Source organism: Sebastes fasciatus, chromosome 6, assembly GCF_043250625.1.
Source record: "Sebastes fasciatus isolate fSebFas1 chromosome 6, fSebFas1.pri, whole genome shotgun sequence".
NCBI lineage: Eukaryota > Metazoa > Chordata > Actinopteri > Perciformes > Sebastidae > Sebastes > Sebastes fasciatus.
In genome coordinates, this window is record NC_133800.1 from 28,873,052 (window position 1) to 28,889,059 (window position 16,008).

The following is a 16,008-nucleotide window of genomic DNA, read 5'->3' on the forward strand; positions in this document are numbered from 1 at the left end:
TTTAGATTTTATATATATATATATTAACCAAGCAATGAACTTTTATCCCTCTTGCTCGATAAATGACTTTAAATAATCAGTGGTGAGAAGTAACGAAATACATTTACTCAAGTACTGTATTTAAAGGGGTAGTTCAGGTGATTTGATGTGGGGTTGTATGAGCTACTTATCCAAAGTCAGTGTATTACCTACAGTAGATGACGGTCAGCACGCCCCCAGTTTGGAGGAACAGACAAAAATATTCTAAATATAGCGCACTCTTAAACTGATATTGATCTTTTTTAGGAGGGCCTTTCTTTTAGGTGGCTAAAATACGTTTTGTTGCAGTAGATTGCTTTGCTCCTGTGCGGTAACTCCAGTCTGCTTCTCTAAACTGGGGGCGTGCAGACTGTCATCTACTGTAGGTAATACACTGACTATGTAAGTGAGTACCTCATACAACCCCACTTCAAAATACCTGAACTGTCCCTTTAAGTAGAGTTTTAAAATACTTGTACTTTACTTCAAGTATAGTGTGAAAATATATACTTCTATCCCACTACATTTCAGAGGGAAATGTTGTAGCATTGACTCTACTACATTTGTCTGGCAGCTATAGCTACTAGTTAGTAGATTTTGTATATAAAACATATGATCTTGTATAATGCATTGTTGTAGCTTAAACTACCCAACAATATATTAAAGTAGGTAGCATTAGCACCACTTCAATCAGCAACAATAGTAACTTACACATGAATGCATCAGTAATATAATCCATTAATATGATTTATAATAATAATAATAATAATAAAGAGTCTCAGGGGTATTTCTTTCAGCATAACTAGTACTTTTACTTTGGTACTTTCAGTACATTTTACTGTTAAAATATAATAATGTGATTTGAAATGCAGGACTTTTATTTGAAGAGGACTATTTTTATATGTGGTATTGCTACATTTACTCTTCCACCACTGAAAATTGTTAATTGATTACTTGACTCATCATTTTGCATTGATTAAATATCTCATTAGCCAGCCGTGGATGCACCAAATTGTAACCTTACCAACAAGAAATAATTGTAAGAGACAACAGCAGTTATACCAGATGGAGAAATGAATGAAGACATGACATATCTTCCCATGATCATGTACTACATGCATGCCAAACTGTATGACTGCTTCTCCATGCAAGCTTTAATGAGATAGTCATTGTTTTCTTCACTAGGACAAAAGTATCACAGTCTATTTATCCTGGATACTAATTCCTTGCAGACTTCAAAAGGTCAAATGTAACCAGGCTTGTGATAATACTGCTAATAAAGTCATTACTGTTACGAGGGGAAAGTAAAGTTTTTCAATTTTTTCTTACCATCTCCCCGGGGAGGCCCAATTTTCCTGGTGGACCATCAGGGCCCTGCAAAGAAAACAACCAACTCAGTTAAGTGAGCTCTCTGAAATCCCCCAGAGTTAAAATGTTCCTGACTGCCAAGCACCACCAGCACCATCAATATTTTAGTCCTCTTTGATTTAAGGTTCTGTTGTTAGATTTGCAGCTCACAAAGAGTGTCCTCTAAAGAGTCTTCAGATGTTAAAAATAGTCAATAATTACAGTCTGCTGAACAAAGCTGCTTTTAAAAGTTCTGATTTGTTTTCCCTGTGTTACATAAACTTCGGCAATTTTGTTTATCCTAGCTTTCTGTGGGAAAGATTTGATGTGTGCAATTAGGAAGTTGAAGGCCGGACATTTCTCTAAGGCAGTTTTGGCATGTAAAGTAACATTATCAATTAAGAACCACACAATGAAACTACATCTGAGACTCTGAAAATGTTTTATTAACCAACTTTCTGCTCACCTTTACTCCAGTGGACCCTTTTGCCCCCTCTAGGCCATCAGGACCCCTCAGACCCTATAGAGAGAAATAAAGTTGTCACTGATGAATAGCTTGGGAACATTTGGCCTTTAACAGACCCGAGGCACACGTTGTTTAACATATTAAGTCAATGAATTAGAGCACTTAATCTCCATTTTTGTCAACCCTACTTAGTGGAGCCTGGGAGGCAGCTCTCTTTGGTTTCATGTGGTTTAGCCCACATCGGAGTGACACCATCGAATATTGTGGCTATTTAGCAAATACTTGGCATCTGCGATTTAGCTCCGAAGCATGCCCAATCCGCACTGTGTAGACTTTGTCCCCATCTTTCCACGATCACACAAAGTGGCACCGCCTGCACACTGGGGTTATTGTAACGACGCCTGGGGAAAAGGTCACAAATCCTGTAGCTGATTCATGCTTGCCTATAAAATTGAACTAAACTATTCACTGTCAGAAAACATTAAAGGACCGACTTTGTCTTTTGCTGGTTGTTCATGTAGGCATCTTATATAAAAGGGATCTAAACAGACCCAGAGCAGAATACAGCTCTGACCTATACATGGCCTTAAAATGTCCCTTGCAGTTTGGTAATAACAGACAGAATAGTTCAAGACCGTTGTTGAGAGACTGACACGTAGCGGGGTTTAATTATGAGGGAAACTATTTCTAATTGTGACTGCGCATGATTGATGACAGTTATTATCAGAATTGTGAAATGTATGTTGAAGGATAACTTTGTTTTTTTTCAAACTGGACCCTTTCCTGTGTTTTTTGTGTCTAATTGAATAATGGGAACGACAATTTTTGAAACTGGTCCAGTACTGAGGGAGAATGCTGCAGCCACTAAATGGGCTGCAATGAAATCGCTTGGGGCAACCTGGCACCGTCAGTTTTAGTTTTGCCACTCAGATGTTATTGTCTGTATGTGTCTGACAAAATTATGGAAAGGACCCTTTTTCTTACCTTCGCTTCCTGTTTGTCACTGTGTCATGTGACTTGTTGCCAGAAGAGACAACGTGGAAACATGAGAGTGGAGAGAGGAGTACCACGGGACACCGGTGTTGTCAGAGTTTGTTTCGTTGGAGTACAGAAAGCATAGCTTAGAGATATCTACAAGATTTTCAATGTCATGGCTGAATATTTAGCTGGTTTCGACAATGTGGGGGTGACTAGAGATTTCCGACTTCTCCGAGCGAAACACACAATAACAAACAGACCGGATCAAGCGAAAGGCAGGAAAAACGTTTTATTTCTCTGTAGGATCCTTTCCATAATGTACACTTATAATAAATGACACACATAATAACAATCTGAGCCTGTCAGAGGCCAAATCAAGCTCTTTTAGTGGACGTAAACTGATGGTGGCAGGTTGCCCCAAATGATTACATTACAGCCTAAGTGGCTGGCGGCTGCAGCGTTCTCCCTCAATACCGGACCAATTTAAAAAAATTGTTGTTCCCATTAGTCACTTAAACACAATAAAAAACATGGGAAATAGGGTCCAGGTTAAAAATTACCTTAGTTGCCCTTTAAAACATGAAGTCAAAATATTAATCAAATTTAATAAGCTTGAATAAGCTCCCAAAAAAGTATTCTGAATCATTACATAAATAAAGCTGACCTGTTCATGTCCTTTTCTGCCTAATTTTCACACATAAAAACTAAATCCACTGGGGAAAAAAGTAATTCTAGTTAATTTAATGACCTGTTTTGTTTAATATTGAGTGACATCTGAACATAAGAGTTGATAACTTTACTTTTTTCCAGTGCAATTTAAATTTTCGCTAATCAAGTCACATCTTCATGGCACTAGGGGAGTAATCTGTCTTATTTTGAGTTATTGACAATCTTTAAAACATTTTTTTGGAGAGGAAAACAATATTGACTATATGTCTTATTAAGATCGACGTGTTTTATAGTGCAGATATGTACCATCCATCCCTCTATAATCACAGTGAAAACCCATGAGAAAAAAAATATGCTAATGACTTGTTTACATATCAGAGAAATTCATTATGACTGAAAAATTGCTTAAATTCAGTGGACTCAGTTTGGATGAAGGCATGGGAGATTCAGCTTTTAAACACAATTGATTGACAGGGTGACATGATGCTGAAGTATGACTGACGTACGACTAAACTCTCTCGAGGTAAAATTAAAAAACTTAAGATATGAGAGCAAACAAGAAGTAAAGTAACAGGATTAGATACATCTTCCAAATAGCTGTGAGTGCTTTTCTTGGAACGCTACGATTCATTTATTGTGCTGCACATATTGCTTCACTTCTTACAGGCACATACACACAGACCATATTTTTAAAATGTGTGTCCAGAAGAATAAAGCCACTATCTTCTTTTTTCAGAGGCAATATCACAATTTTTATGACAAAACTTTGGGCACAGGAAAAGGTTGTTACCGGTTTTTCCTCATTTTATTTGACTGGGAATCACTTCAGAGAGTGTAATAAGGAGACTGGAGTTTAATCGCGCTGGTCTTAATTATATTTTCCAAAGCCTTGATGTAATTTTCAGCTATTATACGTATTAAATATTACATTTGCGACTGCTTGTGATATCAGGGGAGCCGTGTAAAACCAATCAGAATGAAATGCCTTAATTATACCACTTATTCATGTTAGATCAATTATTCATTCAGTCCAATGATCCTGCTGTGCAACCATGGGCGATTTTCCCAAAGTAGAAAACTCAATTATGGAAAAGCCAGCGAACACTGGAATCATCCTGAGCTGGCAGACACAGCAACGCTCACACACATTTACATGTACAGAAACTCCAGGGTGTGTTGTAGCGACAAGCTTCTCAGCATGTTAGAAATCACGTGCTTTACTAACACGTGTTCAGATTCAACTTGCTGTTACTATGTACTAGGGCTGTGCAACGAATCGAATTTCAATTACGATTTTGGCTTCCAACGACTATGAAAACAAGATAATCGACATAAAACTGTTATGCCGCTTTCAGTTTTGCAATGTGCTCTCATTTTGGGAACACTCCCCGGCACTGGCCGGCCCGGCTAGGTTGACTTGAAAAGGGTGAAGGTGACGCTTTACAGCACCCCTTGCCCGGACCTCGCCGCTTAGTGCACGCTGTGCCCTCTCTCCCTGCGGGGAGGGACTGAGCTTTCTGCCCCCAGCGTCAACCAAGGCGGAGTGTCCTCAGTACGGCGATGTCGACAACCCACCAGACCCTTCTCGAAACACAGATCCCATCTCGTTTACCATGCTTTCTGGGTGTTACATTTTTTGGTGTCATCACCATTCATACAACCAATGTGTTTATGATTAAATTGTTTACAAAATCTCGCCTCTTAATTTAGCTCTCAAAGTGCACCAGATTGATGCATTTAACTTTAACATGTTCTTTCTAAATGCATGATGTTTCCACAGTCAATGAGTAATCAAGTTAAATAATCGCAATCTCAACATTGACCAAAATAATCGTGATTACGATTTTTGCCATAATCGAGCAGCCCTACTATGTACAGATATATATTACTTTATATGTTTATGTTACAGGTCTTTGTTTTCTTTGGAGAATGTTGCTAAGCTATCCTTGCTCTGGTGTTTTTGCTCTGCACTTCTTACAACCCTCTATAGCCAGGCAACACGCTCACAGTGACAATGCCATCATGCTGTTGTTTGGCAGGCATAATGTTTATCATGTTCAACATCCTAGTTTAGTGTGTTAGCATGCTAACATTGGTTAATAAGCACTAAACCTGAAAGGGAGCTGACAATTGGGACCATGAATGTCTTCACAAAATTTCATGGTGATCCATCTGATAGCTGTTGACATATTTCAGTTTGGACCAGAGTGATGAAGGAGAGTGATGACGCAAATTCAATGAGTTGGGTGTAAATTGAATTGTTGTGTCATATTATTCGGTAACAGACGGTAGCTTTGTGTCACTTAACAGTTATATAATCTTATAACACAGACTTAAGTTACTTACCCCCCTGCCTTTGGGTCCTCTGATGCCAATGGATCCCAGTGAACCAGGAGGCCCCTGAATGTGAGTGAAAAGATATTCTTTGAGTTTGACTGTAGCAGACGAAAGATAAAAGATAAAAGGCACAGTTGTCTGAGTTTCATTCCTATCTTTATTCTCTTGTCTTATCTTTTTACCCAGCCTGTTTTAACAGTACTCAGCAGTTCCATTTTTTAATATAAATTCGACTATCAAAGGCTGCTTTTTTTAGTGCCTTTATAGAGGCTAGACTGATATATTGAGTCAATAATGGGTTTTTGTTCAAGAGTAATTTAACACTAGCTAAAATCTTATTTTTGCTGAACTCCAGTGGTTTAACTTCTCACTTTACTGCAGTGATGTAAATGTGTCAGTACACTGTGACATCACAACTGCCCCTACACGCACGTTGTGAAAGTGAAAGTGAAACTTAACGTTGTGAATTGAAAGAAAAACAACTTTAGGTTCAAGCAACAAAACTACTTGCTTAGGTTGAGGAAAAAACACTCAACATGGCGTTAACAGCTGTAACCGCCACATGAAAGCAGAGCAAAGCAACGGCTGTGAGCTAGCCAGTGGGGTACACCCCCATGCATGAACATGCACTAAAAGCATGCGCGGCGGCTATGTCAACAAAGTGCGGAGAAACTCGGATTAAAACACACACAGAGGGAGAGCGACTTCATTCTCTGCTCAGGTAGACATTGCTCCTCAACATCTTCGCATAGCAAATAGTGGTTTGATGCTATATTAATGCTCTGGATATCAAATTTAGAACCTTTAACTAACGCTACATACATAAGTTCCGTAAAAGAAAAGTACATAAATGAGTCAACGTTGACTTTTGGTTTCACACGGGATACAAACTGCAGTCTCCTGGGTGAAAGTCCTGTGTTTGTTTGACCCACTAGAGGTCGGCGTTGTATATTTGTATTCATATCCGTGATGTGAATAGATGATAACAGCCTTCTGAACCTACTAGTACATGTAGCAGGGCACTTCTAACCCATATCTATGACGCTGATAAAGCCCATTCAATCGGCTGACATCATTCGAGTGGGTGACTTTCCATCAGACAGTGAAACATTGAGTATCAGACAAGATCCAGTTATGTAGACCACATAACAGACCACTGTCTGGTTTACATTCACTGCAAATAAAGCTATGACAAAGATAACAGTAAACTTACTGGGATCCCTTGCAGTCCAGGTGGCCCCGTCGCTCCAGGTATTCCAGTGTGACCCTGATGGATACAACATTACTCAAATGATATCATATGAATTATCAAATAGATCATAAATTAGCCCTCATTTCTGACAAAACTGCATGACCTTATATCATAGCTGCCTATGATTATGGTTGAATAACTTGAATCAGTCTCTCCAAACATATGACACCCCCATCCCTTACGTATGTAGAATTGAATGTCCCCTGGTACGAGAGACGGGGTCCAGACTTACTCCTTACCATCGGCCCCGTTTCACCTGGCGGCCCGGGGGCGCCTGTTTTGCCTCGATCCCCCTGGAGAGCCAAAAGCCACCATTAGGGAAACATTTATGGATTAAATGATTATGCGTTCAGTCTACAAAATATTTTAAAAAAAATAGCCCAAAATGGCAATCATAAATTTGACAAAGCCTAAAGTGATGCCTTCAAATTACTGATCCAGATTCTGACCAACAGTTCAAAAACTCAAAAGATATTTAATTTAATGACATAACACAGAGAAAAGCAGCAAATCTGCACATTTGAGAGGCTGCTCCCAGAAGGCATTATGCTTGATAAATGACAAACAATTCAATGATCCTAAGATTAGTTGTAATTGACTTCTTGTTTCGGCACTAATCACATGCTACATCAACAGAGAGCAGTTTAACTGATTTAATTTGCCGTCGGACAACAAAGACAACAACTTGTGATACCAGCAAAATGTGACAAATTGAGACCGCGCTTACCTTTTCTCCCGTGATGCCGCTCTCTCCAACAGGCCCGACAAAACCAGGCAGTCCCTGAAGGAAAGAAAACACGCTGTCTTAACTGTCTCTTATTTCTCTCGGCGCTATTGAAGTTATATTTCACATAATGGGCTTTGGGACTCCAACAAAACAGACACACAGTGAGCATCAAACAGAAATCAGCAGAAAGAAGAGGAGAGAAAAGCCTTTACCCTCTCGCCAAGCTTTCCAACCTCGCCAGTTATCCCGGTCTCGCCCTACAGCAAAGCAGCCAATTAGCATATCACAAACTTATTCATGCCTTTCGTTTTTAGTTCAAAATCAGTTGAAATGTGCTCGGAGGCCCGTTCCCCTGTGGTAACGGGAGAATTAACATCTAATTTATACATATTCAGATGATATATATTATCATAAAAAGAAAGCCGGGGAGAGAATGTTCAGTTAAGGATGACAAGTGGTTCGGCGGTGGATGTGCGACTGTTGGGTCTGACCTTGAGTCCATCTGGGCCTGTCAGTCCAGGGAACCCCTGCCTCCCAGGCCTGCCCTGAACAGAAAGCAAAAATGACACAGAGAAATGTACCGCAGCTCCGCACAACAAACAATAAACTCCATCTATCTCCTGTGAAAGGTGCAGTCTGCTGTCCCTCGAGAGGCCGCGGCACAAAACAAACCCACAATTGATGCCAAAACAAAAACATCCCTTTTAAAAAAAACTTAATGATCCATAAAACAGAGAGCTGTTTGAAGCATCAAAGGCGTCTTATTACTCACAGAAGTCATCGGGTCATTTGTGTTTGTTTTCGGTAATCACTTGTGGGTTCAACTTTTGGGAGAAGGCGGACCGGAATCAACCGTTGCAAAAAAATAGAGTTTCATTGGAAGAGTCCTCTCTATTGTTTAGCCTGGGATGACTCCAAAATTACACTTTTTTTTTTACCGAGATAGTCACTGTGGATTTTACTCACACTGCAGAACAGTTCAAAGCCTTCCTATTTGTCTCTGATGAAGTCATAACTTTGTCTTTCACTATGTTCTACGTTCAGATGCTGATAATTGAGAATATAATCTATGTAGAGACATTTGAAAAACAAACAACAAAAGGGACTATTTGAGTTATTTCATAGTGTCTCTTGATTCAATAACTTTAATTGCACATTTGACCTCCTGAATAGATACCAATAGAACAAATTACTGTCAGGATTTCAGCCCGTTTTGTCACGGCCATCGGCATTCGGTACCACCGCACACAGCACCCTTTAGCGTCGGTATAAAACGCACCGGGCGTTCCATTAACTATAATGTAATCCCATCTGCAGGGAACCGTAAACGCTCCAAGAAAGTGCACCGGGAGTGTGGCGACGTAGTTTAAAGGGCGAAAGAGACCCAACAGGCAAGTGAGAGGGGAGATGGATGTGTCCAACAAACACAAGGTTTTCATCCACGATACTGCTGTTTGTGTCCCGTGCATCACGTTACAATCAGCTGTTGGTTTGTGTCCCGTGTTCACAACGTTCAGTGTCATGTTCACTGTACAAACGTAGCAGTTTTAAGCCCAACCATGTAGATCTTTCCTAAACCTAACTATAGTGATTTTGATGCCCGAAAATAAAGTGACGCCAAGGGTCGTGACAAAGCGGCGGTATGTGAAGAGTTGAGATGACCAGGTGTTGAGGATTTAGGTTCAAATGTTCCTTTTCCTGTGCATTCATCTTCAAATGAATCAATCATTGGATACAACTATATTTGACAAACAAACCATCCACTTTGGTTTGACATTTAAACAGACAGTTGCTTTTGTTTATGATGGAAAAGAGCATAGCAATTTGCTGACCAATCTGGTAATATGAGTATACAGCGTCCAATAGGAAGTCCTTCAAAACAGCTTTAGAACAATAGAGACTTCAGTCAGCCAAAGGACATACTGTCCTGAACAGGTCACAGTTAAAAAGCTAAATTTAGGCAGAGACATGTGGTGCGCTTGTTGTTTTGTGTGGATCCTAAAAGATAACAGTTATTGTATTTTCTGTCTGGTCTCGAGTCGCAGGGCTTATCCAATCAGCACTCACCTCGAGTCCAGCGAGTCCAGCGGGCCCAAATGGTCCCTCATCACCCTGACAAAAAGAATTGTCAGTAAAGGTCAGCGTATGAAAAAAAAATAAAATCTTTTATTCATTTTAAAAAATATATTAAGTCAACCCCACCTGAAGTCCAGGCGTTCCCCTTGGACCTGGCAACCCTCTTGTCCCCTGCTTTCCCTTTGGATGAAACACTGAGAGTGAACTTTCACTTCATTTCTTCTCACTGACAATTCATATCTTAAAAAGTTAACGTCACTCTGCTAACCTTGGGTCCTTCGGGGCCATTTAGTCCTGGTGGGCCGATGTCACCGGGAAAACCCTGTGAAAATGAACCACAGCTTCATTACCACACAGTGTGGCACACAGTACTGTATCAACTATGATATAATAACATAAATATAATGCACCTAGTCAAAATATAGTACTGAGTAAGAAGAATCTGTCTTACCTCAAGTCCAGGAGGACCAGGTATACCATCAGGACCCAGTTCACCAGGTTTGCCCTGAGAAATGTCAGAATGATCTTATTGTTATCACACAAATCAGAAACCTTAAAATGACTTTAACCAAATTGACAATACCATAGCCCAAATTCCCTACAGGATTTGAGCAGGAAACATGTGTCATGTGACCAAAACAATCTAATATAACCCTGAAAATGCCAAGAAATAAACCTCAAAGCAAAAAAACTGCATCTTCTTCTTTGTGCATATCTAGGTCATGTACTGTATATGCCAGTTTCATGGAAATCTCCTTTTCTTTAAGGTTCAGTATTCCCCATACCAAATTAACCATTGAGAGGTAAGATTCTGATTGGAGGAAAGAGTATGGCCGTTAAGAGAGCGAGTTTTCCATGCTGGAATCTGAAATCAGATCAGAGAGCACTCAAAATATTAAGGACACTTCAGAACCAAGTGCCAACGTTGGTGGATTAGTCTTAACGCTAAGGCAGCATATGCACTGGGAAGTTGCCAGCGCCCTCCTCTCTGCTGGGTTGTTTATGCCACAGCTTGATTAGCATATATTTCTTAGACCAAAGTTCTCCTACACGCATTAGTGCTTGAAGTTTACTTTTGTTTACATTTGAAGATTTCCACACATTTTTCTAAAAGAGCAGCAGCTTCCTAAGACTTACTTTGCCCTCTGAGCACACCACCATGCTTTCAGAGCAAAATTCAGTCTACTGTGTGCTCCATTAGATAGACAGTACTTTATTTCATTTATTAAATCACTTGATGAAAACATACAGGCAACCAAAGCAGTTAAGAATGATAAGAAATTACAAAATAAGTATTTAATACTGTGCAATGTAGAGATAAACTGTGCTATATTACCAATGACAGATTACCTGCGTAATCTAATGAAAAATATCCCATCTCTGCACTGGCGCTCCTGTTAGGTGTTACCTATATGTAGAGTCTATTATGCTGTATTAATGCATGGGATGTACCTGCATGCCCGTATGGGATTTTAATGTCTGAAACTAGATTTTCAACTTTCTTTTTGGTACTAAGTGTTTGAATGTGGGATAGAAAATACCTGCGGCCCAGGTATTCCACAAGGACCTGGCAACCCAGGTGAGCCACGCATACCCTGGAAAAGAAAAGACAGCTCAGTGTAAACAAGACACACAAGTAGGTCAAATGTAAACTAGAATTACAACCACGAGGTTGCATGCCTCCGCCAACCAGTCAAGTTGCAGTTTACATCCATGTCTGTCCAAAATATCATCTCTTCATCCTTTTAGACACTTTGTGAAATTGTCATAATTAGCATATACATTCTTGAGTTATTGCCAAAATCGTGTTTTGTGAGTTCACTGTGACATTTGACCACCAAAATCTATCAGTTAATCAATGAGTCCAAGTGAACGTTTGTGACAAATTTGAAGAAATTCCCTCCTGGCGTTTATGAGATATTGTGTTCATGAGAATAGTTCCGGACAGACGGACAGACAACCCGAAAACATAATGCTTCCAACCACGGCTGTCTCCGGTGAGGAGAAAAACAAAAACAACTACACACATGAACATGCTGCTTAGATACAGAAACACACCAACTACATGTATATGATAGGATTGAAAGAAAAGGTAAATGGACTGCACTTCGATAGCACTTCTAGAGAGCAGAACGAGTTTCCAATCATGTAACCCATGCAGACAAACACACCGACGGTGGCAGAGATGCCTACAAGGCACAGGTTTTATCATCTGACGCAATCCGGAGTTCAGGGTCTTGATAAAGGACACTGTGACATGAAGATAGGAGAAGCCAGGCATTGAACGCTAATCTCATTATTCATGGATGGCCCACTACCACCTGAGCATATAGTATACAAACATAGACTGACCTTGTCCCCTTGGAATCCACTCTCCCCCGGCTCCCCTGGTAAGCCAACGTCCCCCTGAGGAAACACAAAGGAACATGAACATTTAAAAATATATATGTTATTCAATCAACATGCACCACTGCAAAAACTGAAATCTACTAAGATTAAATGTCTTAAATCAATCAAGGCATATGCTTGTTTTTTGTTGGCCAAGATATGGGGCAGTTTTTATGTTCGATCATTTCAATTGTTTCAAGCTTTATTTGCCCTTAATTATCTTAATAAGATATTATAACTTGTTACTGAGAGTAACTTAATGCTTGAAACTAGAATGACCAGAATTGTAAAGCTGTTTGATCAACACTGATATGTACAAAACTGATTTGTCGAAGTAGCGGGGCTGTTAAACACAACAACCGTGCATTTTGTGATAAAAAGCAACACATTTGGCATTGCGAATTTGGCCCCACATCATGGCTGTGGCCTATTTGGCAGCAAGGGGCCAAACAAAATGCACAGTTGTTATGAATAATTCATCTTAGCTGCCTCACTAAAGTCAGAATTTCTTATTTCAAGCATCTTATCCTTTTCATCTCCTCTGGGTTACACAAGCCGTGCATTATCACTTTGTGTTATCTGTTAGCTTTCTCAGGAGTCTGAAATACAATTTTGTGATTTTTCCACCTCCAGCATCCTCATATATAGTAGTGAGAAAAACGTATGCAGATCACCTTATCACCTTTCAGTCCTGGTTCCCCTGGGTTTCCAGGTACTCCCTTGGAAGCAAATAATAAAAACATGATTAAAGATCCTCCATGATTAATATGCAGTCCTGGCGTTTACTCAGGCCGCGGAATAATTTAATTACCAACCACTTGTCACTTCGTCTTGCAAAAGAGAGGTCAACCGCTACTTGGAGACATTCTGGTTAACCAATCAAATACTCCAAATGCACCGTGTTTATATTGGATCCGTATCAAAACCAGACATAACTAGTAAACCACATCATTTACCTTGAGTCCTGGCGGTCCTGGGAAGCCCATAATGCCAAGAGGGCCCATGTCTCCCTGCACACATCAACACACACACAAGACACATCCTTGAAACGCTGAATGTCCAGATGAATTAAAGGGGACATATCATGAAAGTGAACGCGTCAGCTCCATACAGAGTGTCTCAGCACAGAGTAGCAGGAGTCCGATTACACACACGGGACGAGAGAAAGTTGGCAGACAAGATGATGGCGGAGGATTTGGTGTCAAAGCGAAAGCAATGTGGCAATATTTCAGATTTAAACCCAATGCTATAAGGGAACCGTAACGTTAATGAGACAATCGCCGTGCGGTGGACAGAGCGGTCACAGCGGCGCCAGGTGGAAACCTGCGGCCTCGAAGCGAAAAGCTCCACCGAAGAGGCCGGACAAACAGCCATCCAACAGTTAAGATCAAAGTAAGCATGTTCTAGTACAAACCCAAAATACGAAGTATGAACCTGAAAATGAGCATGATATGTCCCCTTTAAGTCTTAAGGACCGGTGCTCATAATACACAACAGACATCTACTTTCTGAGCTGAATGTCTCAATAGGAAGATGTGGAAGAGATAGAAGAATAGTGGTATAAAATTTCATAAAGCAGTTTTCAAAACCATATAACACGCTGCTTTCGAGAAGAAAGAAAAGACAAAGACGGACTAAAAGAGACAGAAAAGAAAATATATAAAAAAACAAGGCACCAAAGTGTTTAAAATCCCAAAACATAAAGTTCTAAAATCAGTGAGAAGGATTCAACAACACTCACAATAAGACCAGAGACTCCACACGGACCAGGAGATCCCAGCTCACCCTAAGAGGAAGAAAGAGGACAAAGAACGAGAGATAAAGAAAAGATGCAACACAATCGCAGTCAGATAGGAGGTGTAGATCTGTAGGGGGAGGATACACATGAAAGCATGTTTCTATATTTTGTTTGTTTACTAATTTCTATCCTCTATCGATAACCTGAGTTATGTATTTCTGCTCTCGTTTTAGCATAGCGAGTGAGCACTTGGCGCTTGACACACAGAGAGGCTTGTTCCAAATGATCTACCCCACGGCCACATGCCATGCCTACATCCTTTCCAAGCTACACATCCAGTGGAGGGGTGGATGACACACAGCCCAGTGTGGCCTTCCTGTCGCACTCCTCTCTTCCTCTACGAATGAAAGGAGATGAATTCAGCCAAATGGAACAGCTCCGTCCTCCCTCTGGAGGCAGGAGGAAATGAGGCCTGGAGGAGGCTCTCAGAGGTCAGCCAATCAGAGTCTAACACTTACCCTGTCAATCACGGGCAGTGAGGGTCAAACTAAAGAAAGAGGAGAGGCGAGTGAAAGTGCTGATGCTGCCCTCGTAGATATCAGTATGGATTATGATGGGGTGAGTTACTGAATGACTGCACAGACTTGCCTCACAGTCAGTTTTGTGCAGGAACAAAATGTTCTTGCTGTAAAACAATATGCCAGTATTTAATGACTGCTTTTACATGAGTGTTTTTAATTTCTTGTAAAGCACACTGTGCTGCATTTTTATATGAAATGTTCTACATTAAAAGGGACAGTTTGAGTGTTTTTAAGTGGGGTTGTATGAGGTACCTATCCGTAGTCAGTGCTGTGGACGGAGCCGGCAGCAAAACGTATTTTAGCCACCGAAAAAAATCAATATTAGTTTAATTGCACGCTTTATTTACAATATTTTCGCCAGTTTACATGCCGTGAGACAGCTATACAGTCTGTGTTTCCAACAGGGAACTGAAGCCGTTATCTATGCTCCTGCCAAAACAACCAGACTCCATTGAAAAAAACTGTAATTCTACCTCATAGAACATTATTGTTGTGTATAGCACAAACAAACTAACCTATTGAGGCAGCAATAGACCAGCAACCCCAGTGCTGTGCGAAGTAAAATTACAGTCTGGTGGCTTTGGAGAAAGCATAGATGGATACAACAGCTTCATTTCCCAGTCCGAAAGGGCTGTCTGACAGCAAGGTAAACCGATGAAAATATTCTAAATATAGCGTATATTTAAACTGATATTGATTTTTTTTTAAGTGGGCCTTTCTTTTAGGTGGCTAAAATATGTTTTGCTGCCAGCCCCGTCCACACCAATACATTGCTTTACTCCTGTGCTGATACTGCTGTCTGTTTCTCCAAACTGGGGGCGTGCTGACTGTCATCTACTGTAGGTAACACACTGACTATATGGATAAGTACCTCATACAACCCCACTTCAAAACACCCAAACTATCCCTTTAAGTCTGAAATATGTTGACATCTCAGTCAGGTGTAATTGTGTGGACTCCAGGATCAGATATGGAGATTTTCACACAGCCAAGAGTGAGTCAATGGTGCATTCATCTACATAATTTCACTTACTGGGTTCCCATCAGGGCCAGGAGGTCCCCTCTCTCCAAAGTCACCAGGAAACCCCTGCGCACACAAACAAACAGGATGGTCATGTAACCAGAGGGGGGGAAATTGAGTGGCTTTATCGTGCTCATACTGTCAAAACACTTGGAATTTATTTAGATATCACATGGTTTGTCAGTGGAGTTATCACACCATGCACAGGGGATCAACAAAGTGTTTCCCAAAACAGAAGTTTGCAGAGTAAAGCCAAGCAAATCCCCTCAAATGCGCTCCCAGCGCTTCATTCCTGGGAGACCGGCAGGAAATTCCACGGCTGAGCGTTTCCGAGCGACCTGTGTGTGTACACGCGCTCTGCAGCCCGCGAACCAAACCCCCAGGACTTGCCTAAACGGCAGAATAAAGCT

General features: G+C 40.6%; 1 protein-coding gene across 3 annotated transcripts in view; it reads right to left on the minus strand.

The window, feature by feature from the left end:
• The window catches only part of col27a1b (collagen, type XXVII, alpha 1b), an 84,292-nt gene that overhangs the window by 20,542 nt on the left and 47,742 nt on the right, over positions 1–16,008 (minus strand). For all 3 annotated transcript variants that reach the window (XM_074639016.1, XM_074639015.1, XM_074639014.1), the window contains exons 13-30: positions 15,611–15,664; positions 14,000–14,044; positions 13,215–13,268; positions 12,933–12,977; positions 12,223–12,276; positions 11,412–11,465; positions 10,322–10,375; positions 10,139–10,192; positions 9,997–10,050; positions 9,862–9,906; positions 8,286–8,339; positions 8,007–8,051; positions 7,795–7,848; positions 7,307–7,360; positions 7,029–7,082; positions 5,825–5,878; positions 1,832–1,885; positions 1,348–1,392 (exon numbers count right to left, since the gene is read on the minus strand). In XM_074639016.1, coding sequence (XP_074495117.1) covers positions 1,348–1,392; positions 1,832–1,885; positions 5,825–5,878; positions 7,029–7,082; positions 7,307–7,360; positions 7,795–7,848; positions 8,007–8,051; positions 8,286–8,339; positions 9,862–9,906; positions 9,997–10,050; positions 10,139–10,192; positions 10,322–10,375; positions 11,412–11,465; positions 12,223–12,276; positions 12,933–12,977; positions 13,215–13,268; positions 14,000–14,044; positions 15,611–15,664 — 927 coding nt within the window. The remainder of the gene's footprint in view (positions 1–1,347; positions 1,393–1,831; positions 1,886–5,824; positions 5,879–7,028; positions 7,083–7,306; positions 7,361–7,794; positions 7,849–8,006; positions 8,052–8,285; positions 8,340–9,861; positions 9,907–9,996; positions 10,051–10,138; positions 10,193–10,321; positions 10,376–11,411; positions 11,466–12,222; positions 12,277–12,932; positions 12,978–13,214; positions 13,269–13,999; positions 14,045–15,610; positions 15,665–16,008) is intronic.